Source organism: Mercenaria mercenaria, chromosome 16 (genome assembly GCF_021730395.1).
Source record: "Mercenaria mercenaria strain notata chromosome 16, MADL_Memer_1, whole genome shotgun sequence".
NCBI classification, from domain to species: domain Eukaryota; kingdom Metazoa; phylum Mollusca; class Bivalvia; order Venerida; family Veneridae; genus Mercenaria; species Mercenaria mercenaria.
In genome coordinates this window covers 39921788-39941055 of record NC_069376.1, presented here as the reverse complement: position 1 = coordinate 39941055, position 19268 = coordinate 39921788, and the positions used below count along the sequence as shown (strand labels likewise).

General features: G+C 35.5%; 1 protein-coding gene across 1 annotated transcript; it reads right to left on the bottom strand.

The window, feature by feature from the left end:
- Positions 1–11508: 11508 nt before the first annotated feature.
- Positions 11509–14152, bottom strand: LOC128549642 (alpha-2Da adrenergic receptor-like). The gene has a single exon (XM_053526780.1). The coding sequence runs from the start codon at positions 13815–13817 to the stop codon at positions 12489–12491; it is 1329 nt and encodes a 442-aa protein (XP_053382755.1). The 5' UTR covers positions 13818–14152; the 3' UTR covers positions 11509–12488.
- Between the last annotated feature and the right edge of the window lie 5116 nt (positions 14153–19268).

Below are 19268 nucleotides of genomic sequence, written 5' to 3'. Positions count from 1 at the left end.
ATGTAAAATATGCAGCGAGTTTCATAGATTTTGACACATCTTAAAAATTAAGGTACATAGCAAAAGGTAATTTCAAGCTCTAGACTTTAACTGTTTGTCAATGACCTGCTGTATCTATTGAGTAAACGTGTATTCACTGCATACCTCGTTTTGGCGAATTTTATTTTCATAAAATGTTGAGTGGCCCTCAATACACGTAATGTGCATTTCGGTATGGCATATTGTAAATCTTATTGGTACGAAAATCTAAAATGCATTACATTCGTTGAAATCTATAGTTATCATCTTATATCATAGAGGTCGGTGAGAGCATCTTTGCCTCGTTTCTCATTAGTGCGAAGTACTAGAACCTACAATTTACTATTAGGTCTGGTATGTTCTGCGCTTATTTTCATAGTTTTTTGCACCTTCGCGCTGCTATGTTGCTTCCAGGCATTTTAGCTGGAGCTTTGTCTTTCATACTTTTCATCAATTTCATATATACCATGCTAGATATTTACAATATGCCATAATTTTCATTTGAAAATTTACAATAAAGTCACGGCCTTATCCCACATAATTTTGTTTTGTTTTTGCTATATTACTTGGTACATTCACCTTTGTCTTAGAACCGATGAACTCCCTTATGCAGTCAGACCCGTACTGTAGACAGCCTCCAAAAAATATAACCTGCTTACTATAGTCACACGTCACCTGTCTTGAGAAAATATATGTTTTCACAAATACCGGCATTTTCAGTCCCCAAGGGAGGTTCTGCAGCCGGGTTTGACTGTATATATATATATGTATATATATAGTAGAGAGAATTAATTAATACGAACTAAATCACCACCACAATATACCAGACCAATTACGGCAAAGCGCCTAGCAGTACAAACGAACACGCACATGCCACAGCAAGTCCACTAACCCAATAAGATTAGTTTCGATACTGCTTTATATACGAGCCCGAATTGTACTACACATTCGTACTGGTTCAACATTTGCATATATATACTCAAATCTCTGTTTTCATGTCTCACAAGTCAGTAATGACTTTTTAGTCTTTATAACTGATTGGGGCCAGAGAAGCTATATTTTCTCTCTCTGAAAGTTAACTGGATCTCGAGGATACATTGAATATATATAGATAATTTGCGTTAAGAGATATAATTATATTCAGAACAGTTGACTTTCCCATACGTGAGATCCGCTAGGATACAAGTTCGCATTATAAATTATTATATAGTAGAGAGAATTAATTAATACGAACTAAATCACCACCACAATATACCAGACCAATTACGGCAAAGCGCCTAGCAATATATATATATATATATATATATATATATATATATATATATATATATATATATATATATACCCTAGCACCCACCAATAAAATAAACTGCATTTATATAGAGCTACATTCTGCTCATGCGTTTCGTGTGACTTCAATTAACCTTTACCCTGTTAAATTTCTAAAATGGACTGATCCATCATTCAGTTTTGGCAATACCACTTATTATTCGAAGGGGTGTTCACTGAAAATGTACTGACTGAATAGCGAACAGTGCAGACCGTGATCAGTCTGCAGTTGGACTGTGCACAGTGGACGCAAAGGCAGAATCACTTGCCGCCAGCAGGTTAAAGGTTAAAATCTCGAAAATCTTCACTTGCCTGGTCGTAACCTAAACGGCACACATTAAAATGTCTGCTCCGTTAAAATCAGACAATAGCAGATTCGGAAAAAATAGATGTGTAATTGTACGTGCAAAGTTCGTCGGTACAAAAACTATATTTAGGCGCAATTTGCTCCACAATGCCATAAAACTGAGTCTCGAAATCGAGTTTACTTTCGTGAATAACTACTGCTTTATATCATATATATTTTGCATTTTAATTACTATTGAAATGTACGTGATTACAAATACTTTTAACATTACGGGTATGGGAAACGGTCAAAGTTTGACATTTTTTAAGCAACTCTTAAATTTTAAATACGGGGCACTCCACCGAGAAGCCAAGGGTGTGATGCAATACCTTCCATTGGCCTAATGTAGTTAAGAGTGTATTTTGAGCCCATCCACTAATAGATTAACATTTCGATGCCTCGTGATCCCATGTTAAATGGGTTTTTTTGGTATCGTTTGATAGAGTTGTGTCTGCTGAATAAGAAAAATTAAAATTATTGAATAAAACTCAGAAGTCTACAGCTGTTTTTCCCTGGAAATTGAACTTTTTTATATTTTACACCTACACCAGGATTTTACTGATATTTTTTATTTAATTAATATGTATACACGAATCACTACAGCCCTGTTTTTGACTGCGAAATGATAAATTTTACACTGGATTTCTGTTGAAGTATCACTGAAAACTATAAAGTAAAACAAATAAAAATTCTTTAACATATTTTGTCATGTAATTTATATCTTCTTTTTCAGTGTAGAGATAACGCATGTTTTTTCGTGTTATAACATCTGCAGAATCCCGAGGGCACCAACGTTTCCCCGGGAGGGATTATGCAAATGTTATAACACGAAATGAACATGCGCTCACGCTATTCTAGCATAAAACGCGTAAAAACTGATAAAAGAATACAATGTTACTCAACGTCATTAAATTTTCACGAAAATGCGCGGGAATGTCTGAGTTTTTTTACGTTGACGTCATTTCGTTTTGAATTATCCGTTTTGGGGTGACGTTTACGCTTCGAATGACGTTTACGCTTTTCCATGGAACGTGCATATATAAAAAGGTGTTATAACAACACGCGAGCGCGAGAATCTCTCTGTTAACACACGTTTTCTCTCCTGTTAAAACATCCCCGAAAAGTGACAAGAACAGCAGTTTTATGCTAGAATAGACAATACAATTTCAAATGATACCAAATATATGAGGTTATCAGTCATCAAAATTTGATACTGATTATATTCTAATAGCACTGTAAAATAAAACTTGCTTATTTGTGGACCAGATACCTTTAAACATCTGTTCGTTTTCCTTTTGATTACAAAGAAAGCAAAAGACACCCCAATTTCGTATTTATGATTTTAGCGCATTTGCCATGAAGAATATATAAAAGCACATTCGTATTGATCAGCAGGAAGTCGATGTTAAGTCTCAGTCACACTACACCGTATAGCGTTATCGGACGTCCAACTTATTACAAAATGTTCAACCCATTCGTGTCCGTTCGCATGCGTTTCTTTTCAGTTTCTCGTGCGGCGCCTGCGCTCCTTGTCCGGCGATGTTCGTTCCATCCGGTGGAAGGTTTTGAGCATGTTCAAAATTTAGAACGTACACCACCGGACAAAGTTGTCCGTTAGATGTACGGTAGCAATGCGCTGATATACGTTTTATTCGTTAATCGTGCGTTCCCTATTATGTCCGGTTCGCATCCGTTCTTGTCCGGTTCGCATCCGTTTTTGTCCGGTGGTCCTGATTCACAGCCGGACTACTGCCGGACATGCAACGGATGTAACGTATGTTCAACGGACGATAACTGACAAGAACGTTTGGTCAGTTTCTCATGCGTTGCGCTTACGTTTTACGCGGTACAAGTCCGTTACTAGTACGGTGATATCTGTTAATTTAACGTTGTTCGTCCTATATTTATGCGTTAATCTTGCGGTCGTTGTACGTTTTATGCGCCCCATACATCGATCGCGAGAGCACCGAGCAGCAGCGGGGGATGCATTTCGTCACCGGATAACTTTCTGCCACAATTTTTCTATTCGTTTGGCGTCCGTTAACGCTATACGGTATAGTGTGACTGACACATTAGCAGTTACAGCAGTTACAATTAAACATCGCAATCATACAAAATGTCAATGGGAATAACAAGGCTGAAAATATTAACGCCAATGGTTGGAATGTGACAGCCACATAAGGTTTCACGGTGGTTGGTTCCTACTCCTACGCAGTGATCTTCCTTGCCGCTACGCTCTCATTGATCAACCCCTACGCGTAGGAGTTTGCTGCTTCATCTGTCAGCAGTTTATTAGTTAACTGCTATTAGATTGTGAATAGGCCTATATTAAAAGCCAATGTGACAGCCACATAAAGTTTAACGCTGGATTCAAATGATAGCTACACACCAGCGTATCAGTATTACTGCTGTTGCTGCTATAACTACCAACAGAGTACTTGTTACTATTGTAATTCACAACATTAAATAGGGCGTGTGGATAAATTGAACTACTTCTTTATAAAGCTGCAGTGTTTGCTTAAAATGAAAAAGTACATATTGCATTGCCGGTTGGTTTTCAGTATGCCGGCGACATACATCAAAGGAAGGCATAATTACGAAATTGCACATTTTTCTGCTCTTTTACTGCTGTATTCCACGTCAATATCTATCTCGTGTCCAGATGGTCATCGTCGAAGACTGGATACTTTGTGAAATCAGTTTCAGTTTCAGCAATTAATGCTTTATGTGCTGGCATAACGATCCACAAACTTTGGTAATTCTTTGTCGTAGAAAACAGGCTCGGATCATTGTAACTGCTGTAATTCACAACGTTTAGGAGGGCTTGAGAATGCGTTCAACCACGTCGATATATTGCTGGGATGCATTTTTAGTTAACAGTGCATACTGTATGAACGACGGAGCCTGTAATATTAAATACTGACCCCGTTGAAAATAGACCCCATGGGTCATTTTTCAACGTTTAAAATTGACATCGTCAATATTTCAACATTAAATTTTGATCAAAAGGTCCTTTTTTAACGTTGAGAACTGACCCGCCAACATTTCAACATTAAATTTTGATCAAAAGGTCCTTCTTCAGCGTTGAGAATTGACCCCGCCAACATTTCAACATTAAATTTTGATCAATGGGTCAATTTTCAACGGGATCAATATTTAATGTTACACCGGCAAACGTCTAAAGGAGTATTAATTACGAGAGTTTAACATGTTTTGGTGTTAAGTTCACCAAAACGGTGGACTCTGAGTCAAGATTTAGTCAGCTCAGGTCATTGTCGGGGTCTGGATGAGACACTTTGAAATCAGTTTTAGTCGTTTTAGAAGAACGGTCAAAACTTCATTTTCTTTCCTCCTTTTTTTACATGTCGTAAACTGGGTTTGGATTTATGCAGTAATTCATAACATGTAGGGCTTGTGTGATCTGAAAATCATAAAACTGAAGTTTTTTCATGTCTCCGTTATACAGAAGAACGAAGTGCTTCCAGTTTATGAATCTGAATTATACCTCCGAGATGTTTCATGTTTAAAGTCGACAGCTTTAATATTTGAAACACTTAAATTCAGTCTAAACGGGCGCTAGCAACAGTGGTATAACAAGTCTTGCACAAGAGTGACAAAAAACCGGGCAATTTGAAATCAATTACTAAACACCAGAATACATGCGGCAATAGGTGGGGGTAGATTTTAACAGGTAAAACATACAAATGCAAATCAAAACTCCAAATCATCTTCAATCCTGTTAGCTAGACTGCAATTGTGGCTGAAACAAACAAAACAACGGCAGTCTGGTACGAGAGACAGTAGTATAGAGAGGTTTAAATGAATATGAAGCTATTATTTCACTCCGCTCAGTTAAAGTTGCAAGATAAAATGGGAGATTAAATGAAAACTATTAAGGGCAGAGTTATGGTTCTTGCACTACTAACTGAGTTCTTTCCGTTATTCATATATAAACAATTTAATCTTGAGACCTCATTTTCATTACTTTAGAACATATCAATGATATGAATGCCTAAGAGCCAGTAGGTGTAACATGTCTTCTTACAAACTATAGAAAATACATTGATGTACACAATTATGTTATGTTATATAGAAAAGAATACATGTTTCGAAAACAAAATCCAACAATCAACACCCTCTGAAATGCTTTGATAAAAAATGCTGTTGAACAATACATGTAATGCCTTTGTAGACATTTATTCAATGAATAAAATTAAAACCTGGAAATTCGCAATGAAAGTGGTTTAGATATTTACTCTGTGTAATCAGCAATCAATACTAAGTCCAAAACAGAACTTTCGAAACCCTGTAAGACTCATCATATAACATTTCATCAGTAACATGGAACTAAAATTTTGGACTTTCTACATGTATCTCTGAGTAGTCCCTTACCCTTACAACAGATGCAGTATTATTGCAATATTTTGAAATGTAAATGCCGTAACGGAGACGTTTTGAAATTCTTTGCGCAGAGTTACACCAGTCTGCATTGTGACAAGTTTCTTTGAAATTCTCTTCAGCAGCTGTACTGAAAGAAAAGTAATCCAAAACTATTCAAGATAAAGTTATTGTTCTTATCCTGTGCACTTTCTCTCATTTCTGTTTACCACCATAAGTGTCTTCAGTAGTTCAAAGTTACTGTTGTGGGCAGGGAGTTTTATAAAACCCAAGCCTACAGGTCTAGCTCAATAGGAAATCTGTTCATTGCAAGTTTGATAACTAAGGCAAGACAAATATTTTTGAAACAGTGACCAAAGCCATTGTTTAGCTTACACTTGCCTTCCATGTGGAGTTTTCAGTTGTTCCTGTAGAGAACAGGATAGCACTTCATGCTAAACTGTAACTTTCTTGTAAAGAACAGGATAGTACTTCATGGCAAGCTGCCACTTTCTTGTAGAGAACAGGATAGTACTTCATGCTAAGCTGTGACTTTCTTGTAGAAAACAGGATAGTACTTCATGCTAAGTTGTCACTTTCTTGTAAAGAACAGGATAGTACTTCATGCTAAGTTGTCACTTTCTTGTAGAGAACAGGATAGTACTTCATGGCAACATGTCACTTTCTTGGAGAGAACAGGATAGTAATTCATGCTTAGCTGTCACTTTCTTGTAGAGAACAGGATAATACTTCATGCTAAACCGTAACTTTCTTGTAAAGAACAGGATAGTACTTCATGGCAAGATGCCACTTTCTTGTAGAGAACAGGATAGTTCTTCATGGCAAGCTGCCACTTTCTTGGAGAGAACAGGAAAGTACTTCATGTTAAGCTGTAACTTTCTTGTAAAGAACAGGACAGTACTTCATGACAAGCTGCCACTTTCTTGGAGAGAACAGGGTAGTACTTCATGTTAAGCTGTCACTTTCTTGTAAAGAACAGGATAGAACTTCATGGCAAGCTGCCACTTTCTTGGAGAGAACAGGATAGTAATTCATGTTAAGCTGTCACTTTCTTGTAAAGAATAGGATAGTACTTCATGACAAGCTGCCACTTTCTTGGAGAGAACAGGGTAAAACTTCATGGCAAGCTGCCACTTTCTTGGAGAGAACAGGATAGTACTTCATGTTAAGCTGTCACCTTCTTGTAAAGAACAGGATAGTACTTTATGGCAAGCTGCCACTTTCTTGGAGAGAACAGGATAATACTTCATGTTAAGCTGTCACCTTCTTGTAAAAAGCAGGATAGTACTTTATGGCAAGCTGCCACTTTCTTGGAGGGAACAGGATAGTACTTCATGCTAAGCTGTCACCTTCTTGTAAAGAACAGGATAGTATTTTATGGCAAGCTGCGACTTTCTTGGAGAGAACAGGATAGTACTTCATGTTAAGCTGTAACTTTCTTGTAAAGAATAGGATAGTACTTCGTGGCAAGCTGCCACTTTCTTGTAGAGAACAGGATAGTACTGCATGCTAAGCTGTCACTTTCTTGTAAAGAACAGGATAGTACTTCATAGAAACCTGTCACTTTCTTGGAAAGAACAGGATAGTACTTCATGGAAACCTGCCTCTTTCTTGGAGAGAACAGGATAGTACTTCATGCTAAGTTGTCACTTTCTTGTAATGAACAGGATAGTACTTCATGGCTAGCGGCCACTTTCTTGTAAAGAACATGATAGTACTTCATTCTAAGCTGTCTCTTTCTTGTAGAGAACAGGATAGTACTTCATGTCAAGCTGTCACCTTCTTGTAGAGAACAGGATTATACTTTATGCTAAGCTGTCATTTTCTTGTAGAGAACAGGATAGTACTTACTGGTAAGTTGTCACTTTCTTGTAGAGAATAGGATAGTGTAGAGAACAAGATAGTACTTCATGCTAAGCTGTCACTTTCTTGTAGAGAACAGGATAGTACTTCATGCTAAGTTGTTAGTTTCTTGTAGAGAATAGGATAGTGTAGAGAACAAGATAGTACTTGATGCTAAGCTGTCACTTTCTTGTAGAGAACAGGATAGTACTTCATGCTAAGTTGTCACTTTCTTGTAGAGAATAGGATAGTACTTCATGTAGAGAAGTTGGCATTTACATGCAGAATACAGGACATTTTTTCATACGGAGAAGTTGACAGATGCTTCCTGTAGGGAACAAGTTAGTACTTCATATGGAGATGTTTTCTGTTTTCTGCAGGGAACATAATAGTTCTACATGTGGAAAAGTTGTTAGTTTCTTGCACGGAACTGGTTAGTTCTTCAAATGGGGAAGTTGTCAGTTGTTACCTGTAGAGAATATGATAGGACTCCATGTGGAGAAGTTGTCAGTTACTTACAGATCACAGATGTACTCCTTATGAAGACGTTGTCAGAGAACAAATCTGGAGAAGTTGTCAGTTTCTTTCCGAGAACAGGATAGTATGTAGGTAGAATGTGCAGAAATTAGCAGAGAGTTATTAGCAGAGAACAGGACAGTTCTGGTATATGAGTACAATCAACAGCTAACAAAATGTTGTAGCCAACTAAAACACAATTATACAATTCCTCAGGCATACCAGACTTTTTAAGCATAATGTATAATTACAGGTTATAAGCTTTGTATCGGAAAATATGCACGAGTTCTGCAGCGGAAATATTGCGCGACATTAGGAGCGCAATATTATTCCGCTAAAGAACGAGTGCATATTTCCCGATGCAAAGATAATAACCTTTTTATTACGTACGTATGTACACGTATAAATGTAATTTAAATATTATGAATTTGTTCAATAGCCTGTACAAATTGACAATACTGAACGAATAAAAGACTTAATGCAACGACACACATTAAATTATGTCACGCACCCGATATGAAATTCGTCGTCAGTGTATGGAAAAATATTGACAGTTCCGGTTCCATTGTAACTTTAACGGGGAATAAAAACGATTATTATACCTCACATAAATATCCAGTGCAAATTCCACATTAGTTTAACTTAAATAATATATCATATTCCCCAGTAATTTTATATCTCATGCGCAAAATCGTTATTTTCAGTTTCTGCGCATGTGATATGATACATAATTTCATATCACCTGCGCAAAAGCGCTATTTTGTTTTACTGCGCATGTGATATTATTTTTTCATATCTCCCGTTGAGTGATTGATACTTTTGTACTGAGTAAATGACTGAGACGTTAACTTTTCAGAAGATGTGCTTTTATAATTTAGGATTAAATTTCTTTCATTTGTGAACCCGGCTGATTTGTTCTACGTGCCAAAAATTTCGAAAACAACTTTTTATCAAATATTGAATCGAGACTATTTCCATGAGATTGGAAATGATCTAACTAAGAAAATAAGTGCTCACACATATATGTTTCGTTTAGAAATAATATAGTTATCGCCGTTTTTCGAATGCTACTTCTAGCGATTCCAGCAGTGTGTCACAATGTTGAAATAATTATGCGCATAAACATAGGGTTCAGCGATCTGCAAACGTCTCGACTAAATCTATCAAAAACGTCTTATTACACAGAAGAGTTGCCACTCGAGTGCTAACAGGTAAGCACTCCTTAATTCAGTCTCCATTTGTTTGGTAATTCATTTTTAACGTTAGATAAATCATTTAAATCATTATGTTGATTGTACAGTAAATGTTTGACCATTAATGTCATTTCGGTATAATAAAATAAATATTGCATTCCTGAGAGGGTGATATGAAAAATGTTCACCCCTCGAAATATGAATATAGACCTCGGCTAGCGCCTCGGTCGATATTCATATATCTCGTGGTGAACATTTTTCATATCACCCTCTCAGGAATGCAATATTTATATAGTATGTAATAATACAGGATATGTTCAAGTCTGTAAGGCCATAAATATTTGTACTTGTGTTTAGCTCCCTTGGGCTGGTACATTTTTATCAGTCTGATGGAGGAGAAAAAAACATGTCTGAAAGTGTTAAAACAACCAGTCAGATAACATGTCCAGAAATGAGACCGTGTTTTGAAGAGTATTGTCCCTTGATTATTAAGCCTACTTGTTTAAATTTGATTGTTTCCCTTTATACCATCTTACGCGATTATCGATTTTTGTTAATCTCTCTTGTCTTGATAATCTTGACTTTACACTGGTTTTGTTAATTAGGGATATTGCAACGACATAGAATGAATCTTTTTACACAAGTGGAATTTATACCTTGCCCGAGGCTATTTGCAGTATACATAACATTGTGATTTTTTCAAATTGGTGATTTTGAATGATAATCGGGTATTTTTTTCAAAATTGAGAGTCGAGAAGGTTATTCTCGCGTAAACATAACAGCTGTGGCCATGTTTATTCCCTACAGAATTACAACATCAGGTTTTAAACTATTTCAACTTAAAGCTACTCGCCCGCAATGTGGCGAGTGTGAAATTTTTCAACATGTTCATTTCCACCAAGTTTGGCATAGAATGTATATATGACACTGAAAATGATAAAGTGGGTAAAAATAAAAGTTAAACCTTCCACGCAATATTCTTAGTTATTTAAAAGAATATCTTGCAAAAATTTTGCGTAAGTAAATTTGTACCACTAGTCACTTTCAGCGTACTGACTTTTTATGGATTTTTGAGAGAAATTATTTTTTGCCTAAAATGTATGGGTTAGTCCCTTTAACATACGATACATTGAAGGCAAACATTCATGATTTTGTGCATTTCAGGATTATCAGTATGCAACATATGATCATATTTGCATTATCAATGTAGAAAGCAAATCAGGAAAACTTGGAACAAATATTCTACAGCTGGTAATGAGAGTGGAAGTGAGTACCATGTGTATCGCAAATTTACCTGTATTTGAAAAGGTATCTCAAATCATTCCACAGGTGTCCGTAACGAAGCGATGGTATGTGGAGATTTTTGAAACTTCGTCAAACCGTTCAAAAAATCCTTTTTGATGTTGTTTATAAGTGTCAGTATATGCCTCGGGTGTTGTCAGATAATTCCGTATTTGAGAGCTACATACGTAGACATTTCAGAATTATTTTCAAAATGAATTTCGTGTAACAAATAATTGATTCTACGGAAGCGTGAAAGGGCCATCAGACGCTAATATGTTTTATGACGTTACAGGTGACGTTACTGGTGCGGAAAGGATATTGGAGGATACTGCAGTATACAGATTTAGAAGCTTCCCTAGCTAGTTCTCTAGCGTGCCAGGTGTAAAGCACTCATACAAGGAAGTCTGATCCCAGTGTTATCAATTTTAAGCCGGACCAGGGGCTCAAACTTACGACCCTTGGTTTCGTAGTCAGGCAGTTTTATCACTGCACCCGCTCAAAACCTTGTTCTCACATGACACTTACATTAACATCGATTAGTGAGGAAAATGGCCATTTAATTACTTACTAGTACTTTCAAAATTAAATCAGAAAGGTTTAATTTTGCAAAGCCATAGCAACCATTTAAGAGTACAATGAATATATATACCATTATACATGAATGGAAACCCGGATGATAAGATCAGTTACAACATGTATTACTGGGACACCGATGATTGGAAGAAATCAGTTACTATCAGTATATAGCAATACAAACATTCCTGATATTTCTCGTAATATTTTTGCTTCTTCCGGGAACATTTATGCAGTGTTTACAGGCAGTATTTTTTTGTACATATACGTCAACTGAACTTTCAAACTTCTGTATAAAAGGGCAGTGATTTGAAACTTTTACATTTCAAAATACTCCGTATTGTTGCAGTAAATGATGCTCTATAAACTGTAATATCATACAACAAACATGTGATTTTACGAAAAATTTGACACTTTTAATCCATTCAGCGATAAAATAATCTCGGCCTGCAAATGTTCATTTGCAGTCTCCATAAAAATTCGAACATTCAAATAGTATTTTCGAGTTAAACGTAGCCGGTTAGAAAATTTGTTAAATGTATGTAAATATCCCTTATGTACGGTGGTATATTAAGGTCATGCATTTATTTTTTAAAGATTAAATTATCTCGTGCGCACGACATCTTATCTCGAGCGCACGACATCCTATCTCGGACGCATGACATTTTATCTAGTGCGCACGACATCTTATCTCGAGCGCAATACATAAGATGTCGTGCGCATGAGATAAGCTGTCGAACGCAGGAGATAAGATCTCGAGCGCTCGAGATAAGATGACGTGCGCACGAGATAAGATATCGTACGCCAAGATAAATTTAATCTTTAAAAAATGCGTGGCCTAAACATACCACCGTACTTATTTGCACTTTGTCGTTACATTTCATTCAACAGATAATGTCTTAAACAGTACGAGTATATAGATCTTCTACCAAATGTTCCTAAAGGGAGGTTCTCTCATGTTTTTTTTCAATGTAGTTGTTATACTTTTTTTAACACTTGAAACATTTCCGCAGCTGTTTCCGTATGTCGTACAGTACATCTTTGCAGCTTTGTCTAAATTTTGAATCTGACATTCCATAAATAAATGGATTTATCGCACAGTTCAGAAAATATGACCTCAAGAAAAACTTGTAAACGGCTCTCCAGCCGTCAGACATCGACTCATCAAAATTCGTCTTCACGCTCCTTGCAAGCAACAAACAAAGGAAAGGGAGATAACTTAGAACAAATGCCAAGGAAATCAGAAACATGCTGTGTGTTGCTTTACGCGCACGCGCTCTCCATATTTTCTTCGATTTTGTCTTTTGGGCTCTAGTCATTGGTCGTTTAGGAATATCAAAGTCATACGTGTCGTTTTCAGACATGCTTTTGGTCGAGTTTTCCGCATTCGAGATATCTTCACACTGTTCTCTGAGCGGCTTCTTAGGCTGTACAATTGTCTGTTGGTCACCGAACTTAACCGATTTCTTTTTTACTGCGGTTTCACTGGACCGAACACTTTTGCTCGAAAATGTTGACGTCTCAAGCCGTTTATGGTCACTTTTTCTTGCCATCGGTGCCGTCAAACTAAGATGTCTTTTCACCCTTTCTTTTTCTATATGTTGTTTTATCTCTCCGCCGATAAAACAGTACAAAATACAAATAGTTATCAGAGCGCATGTAAAAAGAATCATTCCGAATATTACATAGATAAAGGCAAGATTTGATTCTCCAAAACCTTTTCGGAAAGAACATTCGGTTGCATTCACATTAAGTCCTTTAAGCTGAAACTCGTGTATACCGTATACAGAAAACACAGGAAGCGAGATGAAAAATGCAAGTACAACGGCAATAATACTTAAAATTCTTGCTTTTTCAAAATGAATTTGCCAACCTAAGGGTTTGCAAACTTTCCTATATCGATCAATAGACACAATCACTAAGGTCAATCCCAAAGACAGAATCGCCAAAAGGTTGAAAAACGCGGAAAATCTGCACCAGTTCGCGTTTGTGAAATTATGCTGCTGAAAAAGCGTCGCTATTTCACATGGCACTATAATTATACATATCAAAAGGTCCACAGAAGCCAGGAAGAAGATAAACCATCTTGAACTGGACATGTTGTACTTTGAGCGATAAATGTAGCAGACGAGTCCATTTCCGGGAATTCCAAGAACGGATATCAACAGCATGAATATTATTAGAGGAACTTGTCTGATCACCTCCTCCAAATTTGCTTTCTCAAGCAACACCCTTTTCTCTGCCATTCTTGATTCTGCAAGCGACACGGTTTCATTAAACGATAAGCTCCCATTTAACACAGTCGTGTTTAGTGCCATTTTTATTTGATTTCGGTGAATGTCTCAATCGTGACTGTAAGAGTTTGTGAAAATCCTCATGTTCACCGTCTTCGTCAGTATATGTCCGGGCTTACGTAGAAATCAAATCATCATTGATGAGCGAGTTCATATACTGCAAGAAATCGTGAAAATTGTAAATTTCCAAAAACTTTTTTTTTCTCTCTATATTGTCAAAAGTTATTCGTGTCAGTAGATTTATCTATTATTCAATATATTAAGCGACATCTATCGGTACGGATATATAATATCAATTGAGGTTTTAACACACACCCGCGTATAAACTTTAAATTACTCATGCCGACCAAAAAGGATACAGTATGTACAAAATAGACTCAATTGCTCAATCAGTTTGTTGGGGAAATACGATCTAAAGGGTGTTCCGAAAGTTAGCTTTTGGAGGTCTTAATAATAACTATATCGACTTTGGTTAAAGATTAGCATTTTATGTTGTGTTGTTTAACTATAGCTAAATTAAGTATGACACGCAAAATAAAAAACTAAAGGACCCCTGCGGACTATTGGTTAAGGCTGCAGACTTCTATCAGTTGCTTCTCAACGTTGTCCAGTAGGCTCAACCGGTTTTTTCATGTAAGGAAGCCAATCATTTGGTTCACGGAATGTCAGCGGTTCTACCCATGTGCCCGTCCGTACTGAAATTATGTCAAAAAGAGCACCTAGGGCATTCCTCCACCATGAAAAGCTGAAAAGTCGCCATATGACCTATAGTTGGGCAAGTGTGACGTTACACCAAACCAAATGGGAAGTCACAGTTGACCTGTGTTACCTTTTATTCAACGGTATTTGTGACCATACTTAATTAAGACCAAACTATATATACATAGGAAATGTTTTTTCTCTCTCTTCTTTTTATTAGATGTCTCGTAAATATGGCATGTTTCTCTAATTCAAACGAATTCTTTTCATCACATCAACGAAAATTGGTTTGAGCAGAATCTTTAAACCTTCATCTGAATTCATAAATCGTACAATAATAATCCTTTTTGGGCGACAGGAAAATGGGCGTTGGTGCTAAAATATTTAAATTTAATTTTACATCATTTATAGAGAATGTTGTTACAGTTTATTATGTGTTCTATGCTCAATGATTGCTCAAAGGATAACAATAATTGCTCGCACGAAGTAAGGAATTGTCAGAGCTCTCGATCACATAACAACCATTGATCTAAACAGATGACCTCCTGGCGTGGTCAAACGCTAAAGCCGGTAAAAATGTTTGCTCATCATGACTTACGAGTAGTAGTAATTTACGACAAAACCATAAAAAATATCTTTATTAAATTGTTGTTTTATCAATGTGTGTACGAACTTTTGATACATCCTGTATCTCTGTGTCACTTTAGGAACAAGGATATTTAAGCTGATTGGATCTTATTGTTACTTTTGTTAATTTGTTTTCTTTGTTATCATTGTAACAAGTGGTCATGGCTCTTAAACGGAACAACAAAAGTGTTGTCGAGTGCTTTTCGTGCGCTGTCTTCAAAGAGTTCTCTTAGTTGTTTTATCTTTTTATCCTCATTTTGACTTAAAGTTCAAGTTAAAATTATATATCCTCGTGGTATGGGTTTTGGCGCACATAAGGAATATAAAATAGTCAGACTGTTGTTGAATCAATCAACATTTTGAAGAAAAAAATCTTTTCAAACAACTAAATGAGTCCGGTGCTTATGTTTCATGTAAAAAATGAAAAAATTATTAAACGAAAACTTGTGTAATTCTAGCTTGAATACATTGACCCCACTCCAGTGTATTTTGATACAGTGGTATATGAAATGGCGTACCCTTAAAAAAATCTAAACACACTGAAATTTACCGTACGATGAAAATTCCTATTTATTTCAAACGAATTCATGTAATTTTTATAACTGTAACATTTAAACATGAAATTACGGAAAAAATATAAAAAGACAGCTGAACAATCCTGTAGTTAATATAAAATTATAAATCATAGCATTACATGCTCATTTAAATCAATCTCAGAAAACATATTTAAAGCTAAACTGAAAGACATTTCCGTGTTTTATATCACTTTTTGTTTGAGAAACGTAACTGCATGAATAATTTGAAACTTCAGATATATCTTTTCAAAATTGAAGATAAAAGTTAATAATATACCTAGACACTCTCATCGAATATTTTTCTGATTTTCAAAGGAGATAGGGGCCTACTACATCCGGAACTAAATTTTCTCTGAGTTATTGTAAATATCATTAAATGTAATTAATGTCAAATAAAAGGCTAAATATATATTATACATTAAATTTCTGCTAAAAACTGTTTGTTTCAGTCAAGTTTTAAAACGTTTCAGAATAAAGGAAAACTTGCTCAAAAAGTAATAAGAAAAAAACACAAAATTAGGGTACCTATGCACATGTCTTAGGTTTTCATTGTTTGTGCACATTTATTTATCAATAATTCGTAACTTACTAGCAGGAAACATCCCTTTGAACAAATGAAAAAGATTGCAGGGCTGAATGTGCAGTCCATTCGACAGTATTAGCAGTCACTTGTGGTGCGCCAAAACATATACCCCGCCATTTCTGATGTCTGGAGGATAGTAAAGTACATGCATTTACTATCTGCAGCGTAGATACTTCGCACGGTATATAAATGTTATTATATTCCTACAGTGCAGGGCTTTTAGCTTACTTTATAAGGTTATGTTCACTAAGGGCAATCTAAGCAGTGGGAATATATGACGTCTGAAACATGCGACTACTCCTCTTTATTGATAACTATATTTGGAATTTCTGTCGGACTATCAGACACTAATCATGGAACTAATGACTTCTTTTCTTTTACCTTTTTCTATTCTCTATTAACATCAAGTACATAAAATGAAATATGGCACATATAAACCTCACTAAACCTACACCCATCCCCACTCCCACTTTGATTGTTCGTTAACAAGCATTACATAATACAAGGAAGTTAGTGTAAAAACTAAAGCAGATATTGTTTTAATTGTTATACGTGTTCCAACTTTTATGAAAACATCACATTGCACTTGGCTCGATTAGACTTGTGTTCGTGACTCTTATTTTTTAACTTTCAAAAATAGATTTCTTAGAAAATACATCAACATATAATTTTCAATTATGTCCCTTTGTAACAATTTAAATAGCGCACATATCTTCAAATGTGATATCCCTTGAATTTGATTTAAACGTTCAACGATGTGATAAAACCAGTCTAGTGCAAAACATTCAAACTCGTAATCGTTAAATCATAAATGATGATAAATTTTCTTAATGAAGTTGTTAGGAAATCATACATTTTTTAGAAATTATAAGTAAATGCTAACTTCGACTTTATGTTTTGTTTGTTGTGGCACCGTCGTACTGAATTTGATTCACAGTATCGACATTCTTAGCAGCTAATATCCTTTTATGTAAAAGGCCCTTGACCTACACTTGTATATTTCACGTATCTATCATTCACGTTTCCTTGTTCATATGGGAAAATTAGACCCATCGATTTTTCACACGGGTGAAAATATTTTATATAGCGTAAAGAAGGAGTCCTGTACTTTATTCATATTTATGGAAAAAGTAATCTATGTATCTTAGCTTTGCAAACGATGTGATAATATTCAATATATTGTCTTTCTAATGAATATTCAATTTTTAAAATGAATCTAAAAGAAAAATGGTCTTTTTAACGGTATACTTTATGTCAGTCTATCTACAATTAGATGTGTAGTAAAATAATGATAATTTGCTGAAATTACTTCTTTGCCCTTGAAGACCATTGCAAATGACTTGGTAATATATATTCATTTAGCTATTGTTTCATATTAACTTCACTTTTCTATGTGAAGAAGAAAATGGTCTTTTTTAAGCGTTTTGTAGATAAGTATAGGTATTTTTCCGTTATCGGTAAAATTCGAACATTATCGTATATTTCCGTCACTTCTTATGGAATCTAATTAAGTACCCTAACGGTGAACACTGATTTATTTACACAAATGTACGAATTTAGCAATTAGTGGACGCTCCATATTCTGATTTTGTTTACAATCGATAGCTAATTTTAAACAGCTTGAGGATCGAAATTCAAATTTTCAAAAAGAAGAATTTGAGTTCGCTTAGACTTTGGATCTGAATGGAAGCTCGAAACTGAAATTTTCAGTGAAAAATTTGAGCCAGCATTGAACTTAGAGTCTGTCGAAAATTGACATCTAAGGAACTGAATTCGAACTTGAATGCAAGGCGAAAGAAATTAAAAGCTTCAAAACGTCGAATTTTGAGGCGGCATATTTTGTGCAAGTTAGAAGATCGAAATTCTTTCGAAAGGATGACGTTGCATGTGTTTCACTGACATTGAATTTCGAGCAAACTCGGAGATCGAAATTAAAATCAAATTAGAGCTAGAACTGAAAATAGATCCTGCTGGAAGATCGAAATTTAAATATTTCGAACTAGTATGAATTTCTAGATTTTCGGCATTTTGAAAATTTGAACTTCGATATATCCGATCTACTTTGAATTATGATCTTAAGCAGATCTCAGTTTCAGTATTACATTGAAAATCAACTGCTCAAACTTTGTAGTAAGATTTTCGACCTGGCTCGACATTAAATGCTATCTCTGAACAGGCTGTTAATTCAATACCAGGTCGAAATTCGGCTTTTGGAATATTTGAATTTGAATATCGATTTTTAGTTGAGGGGTAGCTTGGTATCGAAATCTGGAAAGCTATGAAGTTGAATTTCGATCTTCCAGCTGGTATAATATTCTAAGCTAGTCAGAAATTGAAGACAGTGTCACTGCTAACGGCTTGATTATAAATGTGCAACCATAGTTATTTGATTTCACACAAAACTGTTTCAAACCTTTATTTCATTACTATGATTATCAAATAAAGTATTAGAGTGGTGGAACCTATGCTCGCGGTATTTTGTACATATATTATCTTTTTAAGAAGCAAGCAAAAATTATTATTTCGATCTGCCTATACAAAAACGTAAAGTTATCCTACTTTTATCGAAACATATTGTTAATGTGCGTCATCATGTGACTTAGTCGTCTCGTGAGCTATCGACACGGCATACGTGAAAAGGTGAAAATTCGCCCTGAAGGGAACCTATGCTGGCGGTATGTTATATCTATTAAACTAAGCGCGAAAAAAAAATCAGCAGGCTAAAAATGAACAAACAAGCATATGCGAATATAATATTTAGAATATTACTCATTGATTATGTGAAAAACAAAAGAAATGAGGATAAATTTTAGTATGTGCTTTTATGTGTATATTTCCCTTACAGAAATGGAGTCACTATTAGAACGTATAATAATGTTATATAAAAACAGAATGTTCAAGTATTGATGATTCAAAAAACGACAGTGATTAACTCACTAATGATTCCTACATTTCTTTTGTGTGTAGGAAAATTACTTCTCCCTACATCTC